Source organism: Podarcis pityusensis (genome assembly GCF_964106645.2).
Source record: "Podarcis pityusensis genome assembly, chromosome: 2".
NCBI lineage: Eukaryota > Metazoa > Chordata > Lepidosauria > Squamata > Lacertidae > Podarcis > Podarcis pityusensis.
The window spans coordinates 126,784,107-126,794,213 of record NC_138029.1 but is presented as its reverse complement, the minus strand read 5'-3'; the positions used below and the strand labels follow the sequence as shown (position 1 = coordinate 126,794,213).

The 10,107-nt window shown below is 43.4% G+C and overlaps 1 protein-coding gene across 1 annotated transcript; it reads right to left on the bottom strand.

Moving 5' to 3' along the window:
• Positions 1–5,643, bottom strand: LOC308469859 (uncharacterized protein). The gene is made up of 2 exons (XM_080992901.1): positions 5,508–5,643; positions 1–2,743 (listed from the first exon to the last, which is right to left on the bottom strand). The coding sequence occupies exon 2, from the start codon at positions 2,553–2,555 to the stop codon at positions 1,218–1,220; it is 1,338 nt and encodes a 445-aa protein (XP_080849027.1). The 5' UTR covers positions 2,556–2,743; positions 5,508–5,643; the 3' UTR covers positions 1–1,217.
• Between the last annotated feature and the right edge of the window lie 4,464 nt (positions 5,644–10,107).

The following is a 10,107-nucleotide window of genomic DNA, read 5'->3' as shown; positions in this document are numbered from 1 at the left end:
TTTGAATGAAATTCTATTTATATTCCTGATATTTACATGATTTCACCCTTGTCTGAGCTTCTTGAGGTCTTCTTAAGTTTTCCATTACAGTATCAATAAACTTCTTTCCTCACTGAATACATTGAAATGGTCTCTCCCCTTTGAAAGTCCATTGATGTTGTCTGAGGTATTCACTTCTACTGAAGTTCTTTCCACACACCATGCATTTAAATGCTTTCTCTCCTCTGTGGATCCATTGATGCATATCAAGCTCTGTACTCTGCCTGAAGCTTTTTCTTTATAGATTTAAATGGTTTTCCCCACGTGAGTTCCTTGATGTTTTCTAAGGTTTCAAGTCTCAGTGAAGCTCTTTCCACACTCCATGCATTTATATGGTTTCTCCCCTGTGTGAATCTGTTAATGAATTCTATGTTTTCCTCTCTTTTTCTGGAAATCTATTTATTAAATTTTCCAAATTATTATTTAAATTCACATGCCAATTTGGCACAGTCCATCAACTTAATCTGCCATTCTTCTCTGGTAGGGACTTTGTCTTCTTTCCATCTCTGGGCTAATACCATCTGCACAGCCATCGTTGTGTACATAAATAACCTTTCCTGCTCCCTTGAAATTTCTCCACCTTTGAGTCCTAAAAGAGAAGCTTCAGTTTTTTTATAAAAGTTATTTTAAACATTTTTTTTTTCAATTCACTATATATCATTTACCAAAATGCCTTTACTATCATGCATGGCCACCACATATGACAAATTGAACATGTTCATCTTTGTAAAGCCTTCCAGAAATAATTTATACATTTTAGAAAGTAATTTCATATTATTCTGTCAAACATAATGCGTTCCGGAAGTCTGTTTGACTTCCAAAATGTTTGGATACAAAGCACAACATCTGATTAACTGCAGGAAGCTCCTGAAACCTATTGGAAGCTGCAGAAGCCGCGTCGGATGTTCAGTTCCAAAGAACACTCGCAAATCAGAACAATTATTTCCAGGTTTGTGGTGTTCGAGAGCCACAACGTTCAACTTGCAAGGCGTTCAGGATCCAAGATATGACTGTATATGGTTTCTCCCTTGTGTGAATCCATTGATGAATTCTAAATTTACCATTGTCACTGAAGATCTTTCCGCACTCCATACATTTACATGGTTTCTTCCGTGTGAATCCGTTGGTGTGTTTTAAGTGTTCTATTATAAGTGAAGCTCTTTCCACACTCTGTACATTTACATGGTTTCTTCCATGTGAATTCGTTGATGTTTTAGAAGTGTTCTATTATCAGTGAAGCTCTTTCCACACTCCTTACATTTATATGGTTTCTCCCCTGTGTGAATCCGTTGATGAATTCTAAGTGTTCCACTCTCACTGAAGCTCTTTCCACACTCCATACATTTAAATGGTTTTTCCCCTGTGTGAGTTCGATGATGGATTCTAAGTGTTTCACTCCGATTAAACCTCTTTCCGCACTCCATGCATTCAAATGGTTTCTCCCCCGTGTGAGTTCGATGATGTACATGAAGGTGTGAAATGTCCCTGAAGTTCTTTCCACAATCCATGCATTTAAATGGTTTCTCATCTATGTGAGTTCGTTCATGTGAACGAAGCTGTGAAATGTCCCTGAAGTTCTTTCCACACTCCATGCATTTAAATGGTTTTTCCCCTGTGTGAGTTCGTTCATGTGACCGAAGGTGTGAACTATTAGTGAAGTTCATTCCACACTGCATGCATTTAAATGGTTTCTCCCCTGTGTGGGTCCTTTGATGGTTTCTATAGCTTGAACTCTGACTGAAGCTCTTTCCACACTCCATACATTCAAATGGTTTCTCCCCTGTGTGAATCCGTTGATGTTTTCTAAGTGTTCTATTATCAGCGAAGCTCTTTCCACACTCCATACATTTATATGGTTTCTCCCCTGTGTGAATCCGTTGATGAACTCTAAGAGTTCCACCATCACTGAAGCTCTTTCCACACTCCATACATTTATATGGTTTCTCCCCTGTGTGAATTCGTTGGTGGGCATGAAGGTGCGACCTCTCTCTGAAGCTTTTTCCACATTCCATACATTCAAATGGTTTCTCCCCTGTATGAATCCGTTGATGTTTTTTAAGTGTTCTATAATCACTGAAGCTCTTTCCACATTCCATACATTTATATGGTTTCTCTCCTGTGTGAATCCGTTGATGAACTCTAAGTGTTCCACTGTCACTGAAGCTCTTTCCACACTCCGTGCATTGAAAGGCTTTCTCCCCTGTGTGAGTTCGCTGATGCACCTGAAGGTGTGGCCTCTGTCTGAAGCTCTTTTTGCACTCCATACACTCAAATGCTTTCTCCCCTGTGTGAGTATTTTGATGTGCATGAAGGTGTGACCTCTGTGTGAAGCTCTTTCCACACTCCATACATTTAAACGGTTTCTCTCCTGTGTGAGTTCGTTGATGTCTTCTAAGTGTTCCGCTACCAGTGAAGCTTTTCCCACACTCCACACATTTAAATGGTTTCTTCCCTGTGTTGGTCTGTTGATGTTTTCTAGGTGTTCCACTATCATTTAAGCTTTTTCCATGCTCCATAGCCTGAAATGGTTTCTCCACTCTTTGAGTTCATTGATGTGAAGTTTGTGTGTTCATTGACTGAATCACATGCCACTTTCAATGCATTTAAATAGTTTCTTTGTTAATCCTAGGGAAATTTCAGATGTCCCCCAGAATTCTGACTGTCTTCTCCACTGCATTCTTTGGAGTGCATGGAACATAAACTCCTGTTCGTGTTTCAAGGAAGAAAACAAAAGAATATGAAACGCATAAAGTTCAATTAGCACCTTCTCCTATTTTAACATCTCATACATCCTTCCATGTCCCCCCCCCATGTCATAGAATCATAGAACTGAAGAGTTGGAAGATACCCTGGGGGCCATCTGGTCCAACCCCCAGCAGTGCAGAAATGTCCATGAACATGCCTTCTACTTGTCTGGTTCATAGTTTCCAATGACATATTTCATCCTCTGCATACTAATCCTCCATCTCCAGGCCATATTTTTCCTCACTCAACCTCTATATGTTTCTTTTTCTTTTTTCCTTTTTAAATTGAATTTCATTAAGCAAAACAAATCTTAAAATGCACACAGAACATACACTACTAACATACATCCCATACAATCTGTACAATATAAAGATTGTGAAAAGTATAAATAAATCAAAGAAAATACAAAGTACAGACAAAAAGACAAGAAGTACTAAAAGTATAAGCAGAAAAGGAACTCATTTACATCTGAATCAAAAGAAAAGAAACTTCTGACTAAACCCGTTGTACTATTTTACATTTAAACTATTATTTACAGTTTCCTAAAGTTATTTCTCTTTGTCTTAAATCTTAACCTTTTCCAACAATTACTTTCTATTACATGGCTCATTCGATATCTGCCAGGAAGCTTTCGTTATTGCAGCACCCTTTGAGACATTCCTTAATAATTATCCATTCCTTATTGACTTCTTGAGTTGAATTTCCTCTCACTGTTCCCATTCTCTTTGCTAATTGTAAGTATTCTATCAATTTGGCTTGCAATTCAATCTTTGAAGGGATGATTTCGCTTTTCCAATTTCTTGCTATTATCCTCTGCATACTAATCCTCCACCCCCGGGCCATATTTTTCCTCATTCAACTTCTATATGTTTCTTAATCATCTGCACAGTCTGTTGGTCCTCAGGAGGCTCATATTGACCATTTTGGGAGTCTTTTTTTAGGGACTGTGGCATGGGCCTGTCAGAGAAAGAGTGACAAGCTTGCTGTCAGCTGAAGGAGTGCTCAGGAAGGAGAATGTTCTTTGATCTATACCTCCATCTGTCGGCCTTGTTGGGGCGAGTGAGTGTTCATTCTTTCCAGAACTAGAAAGTTCCAGAAAGTTTTAGAAAGTTCCGAACACATTTTAGGTTTATCTGGCAGGACAAGAAACAAAGATTTTCATCTTTACTGTGAGGCAGTATGCCTCTGCTGGTTAAGTAGTGGTTATATTGAAAGACACTAAGCTGTTGTATTTACAAGGTCATGAGAATATGTTTGGTACGCTTATTTACAGTATGATAAAACTAAACACACAAGAGCTTTATGAATCATGTTATTAGGAAAATCCTTTTTGTAGTGTGGGATAAATATAAGAATCAGCTGGAAGGAAAGACACTTATTTGGCTTTCACCCACAGAAGCAATAGCTTTTTAAAAAATGCAATACGGAAGGACAATGGGCAACTTACAGAGATATTTTGGAATTTTCGGAAGAAGAAATAAAATTGAATAAACAGGATGAGATGGGATGTGTGGTGGCGGATTAGTTTCAATACCATCAAATCAGTTTTTTAACTCAAAGTTTGAAAGAGCTGTTATTGCGAGTAAAGAGAAAGTGATTTCCAAAATGCACAAGATGCTATTGGAATGGGAAACAAAGGACAAACTGGTAAAATCAGCAATGATACACTGGGTCAGAAATATAGGTCATGATTAGAGCTGGGCGATATATTGGTATATTGCCCAAGACTGGCTTGAAGTTTACATCGTGATAACTGTTTCCTAATACTGAGCTGGCAATATATTACGAATCACAATGTGTGCAAGGACTAGGCAACACCTGCTTTTCAGCATTGCGATAACTTACCAGCTAAACGCTGTAATGTTAGTAGCAGCTAAACCTCACAATATCACCTGCTAAACATTGCAGTGCTATTAGCAGATAAAGATCGTAATGTTATCATTACCAAAACTCACAATATCACTTGTGGTTTATTACCAGCTAAACCTCACAATATCACCTGCTAAACGTTGCCATGTTATCAGCAGCTAAACATTTAAATCAGTCATAGGGGTGGAACTGTACAGAGGAGAGCAGCACAATGTCCTTGCAACTGCTACTACTTAGGGGTCTAAAATGGATAAATGACAATATTATCAATCATCATCTCAGCGGGACTTTTGGGTTTGGGCTAGGCTATAATTGGTGGTATTCAGGACAATCCAAAGTATGGAGATGAGTCCTAGTGAATAGAGATAACCTGGTAGTGTCATCAGGGAAGGGGGGGAGAAGGGGGGTCAGGGGTGCTGGAAGGGGAGGGGTCTCTGTCGAGGCTCCTCCCCCTTCCATGGACTCCCTCTCTCCGTTTCCCCAGCCAGGCGCCCCGCGACCCCAGGGATTCCTGCCAGGGGGAAACCGGGAGAATGGGGGGCCTCAGCCCCACCCCCAGTCCTCATTCTCCTTCCCGCCAAGGCGTCCAGGGGGGGGGCAGGGCAGCTGAGCATCTCTCGGCCCCCCAGGAAAGAGAAAGGGGAGTCTGGCGGTGCTGCTGCTGCCCAGGAGATCTTGCAAGGCCAGCCCTGCAGGTGTTGGGTCCCCCCCTTCCCACCTGGGTCGCATGGATCGGGGCCCCTGTCAACGAGCACCAGGGAGGGCGCTTTCTTGGGGGGGGTGTAGGAGGGTCTCTTCGTCCTGTCCTCCCCCTCTTATTCCCCCCCCTCTATTTTCCCACTCTCCCTCTTTACCTCTTGGTCCTCCGCCTCCCTGGCTCGAGATTATTCCGCTATCCTTGTCTGCAATAGAAAGGGGTTTTTTTGGGGGGGGGGTGCTTCTTCACTGACGCCCCTCCTCCTTATTCCGAATCTACACTTTTGGCGGCACATTTAGCAGCGACACTTCCGGTTCCTTTTGGGATGCGCTTGCCCCTAGCGCTACTTAGTAGAGAGCAGCCCCTTGCTGTGTTGGGATGGGAAGTGGACGGGACGGCGCTGCCTTTAGCCTCCTGCTCTTGGGGCTCTGTCTCTTCCCCCCCCCAGTTGCCTCTCCCCCCACAGCAGAGGGTGGAGATGGCTGCGGGAGGGGCATCATATCTGGGGGGGTGATCTGCGTTTCCGGGGAGAGAAGGACGTGGTTTTCAATCTACAAACAGGGAAGTTGGGAGGGGAGAGGATGGGGGTGAAAAGGAAGGGACCCCCCCAATTTCTTTCTTAGGATCAGGAGAGTGGGGGAGGGGCTGACCCAGGGAAGCCAAAGGGGGTCACTCCCCCCCCGCCCAAGTTTGCCTTGCAAAGTCCTCTGTGAAGCCCAGAGATGGACCCAGCCTCGGGGGGTGGGAAGAGACATGGGGCTGCCTGAGAGAGAGGGGTCTCCTTTCTCCCCCCTCCCTCCCCACAGAGAGAGGGGAGAGGATGGAGCTTCCAGGAAGGCCTGAGGGGCAGTGGATCTCCAGGGATCCTTTTAACGGACCCCACATAATATCCCTGGGCAGGAGAAGGCCAGGCAGCCCATTCGGGGCGGTTGCTAAGGGGTGGGGAGGCGGGTCGGCTTAAAAATATGTCCATAAAAATGTCTATGAAGAAAAATACCGAGTATTACCTCATAAGTAAAGGTTTTAAATAGAGGGTGAATTAAATGGGTGGAGGGGGTTGGAAGAGAGGCAGAAGAATGGCAAACAAAATTAATGGACTACGCAGAATTAGAAAAAATGACGGGAAGGATTCGAAATCTGCGTGACCAGAGATTTACAGAAGATTGGAAGAAATATACGAATTATTTGAAGTGCAGCTGTAACCAACAAATTACGCTAGTAGGACTACAAGAAGTGTGTAAGGAGAAATGTATGAAGCATTGCAAGTTAGAGACAGAATAGTGATATTAGTTATGAACTAAACATAATGGAAGAAGTGGGAAATGTGTATTTAGAGATTAGATTGGAAAATTTTCAGACGAGATTGAAGTCAAAAAATTGTATAAGATGTTAAAATATGTTTAATTACTGTTGAAAATGATATGTTGAAAATTAATTTCAAAATTATATTAAAAAAGGAAGAGGCAGAAAGAAGAGCTAAGGTAGAGGTAAAAAGGTAAAAGACCCCTGGATGGTTAAGTCCAGTCAAAGACGACTATGGGGTGTGGCGCTCATCTCTCTTCCAGGCCGAGGGAGCTGGTGTTTGAACTGAATGGAATTTTATTATTACGGTCACATACCAGTTCCAGCTCACTTAGAATATCAGGAAAATCATAAAACACAAGAGGAATACATTGAAGCCGGTGTTTGTCCACAGACAGCTTTCTGGGTCATGTGGCCAGCAAGACTAAACAGCTTCTGGTGGTGCAATGGAACAGCGTGACAAAAACCAGAGCACACAGAAACACCGTTTACCTCCCTGCCACAGCAGTACCTATTTATCTACTTGCACTGGCGTGCTTTCGAACTGCTAGGTTGGCAGGAGCTGGGACAGAGCAACGGGAGCTCACCCCATCGCGGGGATTTGAACCGCAGACCTTCCTGTTAGGCCCAAGAGGCTCAGTGGTTTAGACCACCCGCTTCCTTAGAAAGAAGAGCTAATTTGTCCATGGCTGGGGGGCGCAATCTGGATGGTTCTGTTCTGGGACAGAGACCTCCCTCTGTCTCTCTCCCTGCCCTCCTGGCAATGCTGAGCTGGGCTTCCCTCCCCCAGGGATGATGCTTCCTTTCCTCCCTCAGCCCCCCAACTTCCTCTGCCCCCCTCCCTCCCTACAGGCTCAGAGGTTTCCTGCAGGTCCCAGTGAGTCTTCCCCTCCCTGAAAACCTGCGGAACCATTTCCCCCCCAGGTGTATTATTGTGGGTCTGCCATACGTCTGGATTTTCCTGAGATTTCAAAGGTGGAATTGACGTCCGGGGGGGGGGGGGGGATTTCCAAAAGATGGCACTTTGTCCTGGATTTAAGAAAAGCCAACTGAAAACTCATGGGCTTTTTTGGCATTTTGGGATCTTGTCTAAAAAAAGAAAAAGTTCTGCAATTTTGGGGGTGTCCTGGTTTTTACAGTATGATAATCCTAATTATTCTGGGCTCTGCTTGAACTGAAACTCTCCCTTTTAGAGCACAGCCGGTAGAGCATGAGACTCTGAATCTATGGGTCGGGGGTTTGAGCCCCACTTTGGGCAAAATATTCCTGCATTGCAGGGGGCTGGACTAGATGACCCCCGTGGTCCCTTCCAACTCTGCAATTCTAGGATTCTACCATGTGTAGAGGAAAGATGCCCTCTTGTGGGCAGTGGAGGAATGATGTAATGTTGGTTGGTGGGAACTGTTCTTGAGTGTTGCCTTGTCACACACATGCAAGGCCACAACAGGGTCTTCCTTGCAGGCTGAAGTGGTGCAGTCCAGACACAGGCCAAACCCCTGGGGGTGAGGAGGTGGCAGAGACTTTGGGCACAAAGATCTCTCTCGCCACTCCCCACCCTTTCAGCACCAAATATATCAGCACTTCGCCTGGAGCAAAAAGGGCACTCTTTTTTCCCCTAGGTGCTGATAGGTGGGAGAGCCACGAGGTACCTCCCGGGATTGGGTGATGGGAGGTGGACAGGGAGAAAGAGGCCATGTCACACACCCCTCCCTCTGCAGAAGTTCCCCACACCTGAGAGAGGAGCCCCCTGCAGTGCAGGCCACCCTGAGCCACAAGCAGGGAGCAAGTGGGCTGCACCCAGTTGCCTGTGGAGACAAGCTCTCTAGTGGGCTCTGGCAAGTGAGCCCAGCTGCATGTGACAAGGTGGGTGGAATTATTTCCTGGTCTCAGAAGTGGCCATCGGCTTTGAGTATGGGGTCAGTGCTACTATTCTTCTAGTAGGGGGGCTTGTGGGGCTTCCCCGCCTACTTCAGCTCCGCCATTCCCCCTAAATTGATCTTTGAATTCTGAATTTATCATTATTCATGTTTTATATTGTATTTTATGCCGTTCTTTGTTGTATCAGTTAAGTGTTTTAAATTTGTTGTTAGCCGCCCTGAGCCGTTTTCTGAACCAGGAAAGGCGGGGTATAAATAAAATTTTATTATTATTATTATTCAGTAGGTTTTGCTTTGCTTTCTGGTGACCTGCCTCCTGGATCGTGGCCAGTTTCCCTCTTCCATTTCCCTGAATGCTGAGCAGTGTTGGCTGTGTGGGGAAGGGGGGTGGGGAAGGGGGGTGGTTCACACAGATAAAATTCAACCCTCCTCGCCCACCCACGTTTAGGACATTCCACACCTTTCTGCAGTAGAGTTCCTTTTTCTTTGAGAAAAATAAGTCATTTATGTAAATGTAAACTAAGCTTTAATAATAAAGAAAACTGTAAGAAAATAACATAAGGAGCAAAACTAAACATTACAACATGAGGCAAGTCTTTGGCCAGTTGGTCCCTCTTAACGGTTATTATTTCGATAAGTTTAGCCTGGATAAGTGAGGTTCCACTGTAGAAGCATACGGTAATAAATTTGGCTGGCATGCATGTTGATGCATGTAAAGCGAAGGTATGTTTTTTTAAAAATAAATTATGTAATTAGGAAAAACTTATTTAGAGTTTTGGAAATGTATAAAGATTAGTTGAAAAGGAAAACATATTTCTGGCTTTTGCCCATAGAAGCAATCTCACAAAAGAAGCTGAACATGGAAAAGAGATGGGTGACCTATAGGGAGCTATCGGCCTTCACAGAAGAGGGTGCAATGTTAAAGAAGTCAGAGGATATTAAGATCAGGAGACAGATTGGTTGGAATACTATCAACTGACTGAAGTCTTAAAACAAAATAAGAAGTGTGGGTTTATTAAGCAAAGTTCTCAGTTTGAAAAAGAGTTACTAGAGAACAAAGAAAAATTCATTTAGAAGATGCTCTTACAATGGCAAATGATAGACAAATGATCTACAATCCATTGGTCTAGAGATGGAAGCATGGAAAAAACTGAGGAAATTGAATGTAAAATTCACAGTGTGTTAGGCTTTGAAATAAAATTTTATGAAAATGGTTTATACGCAGTATCTGAAACTGAGTAAGCTTGAGTCAGATATATATCTTGGAAATGTAAAGAAACAGAAGGTACTTTTCTCCATATCTGCTAGACATGTAAAGCGGTTAGGTGCTTTGGGGAGATGAATTATAACGAGGGGGAAAATTACTTAAGGTGATGCTCCTGCAGAAACCATGAAGCATTTCTTTTAGGGATAACTGGGTTAGATGTTCCAAGAAGACAGATGAACGACAACAGCAAGAGTACTTTATGCACAAAAATGGCAAAATCAAGAGATTCCTACACTTGATCAAGAGAGTGGCAGTTAAAAGTGATGGAATATGCCGACTTGGCAAATTTAACTATGAAAATAAGAGATCAA

What these genes read in the sequence shown, in the direction of transcription:
- LOC308469859 (XM_080992901.1), bottom strand. Translation starts at nt 2,555, where the DNA reads ATGGAGCATGGAAAAAGCTTAAATGATAGTGGAACACCTAGAAAACAT.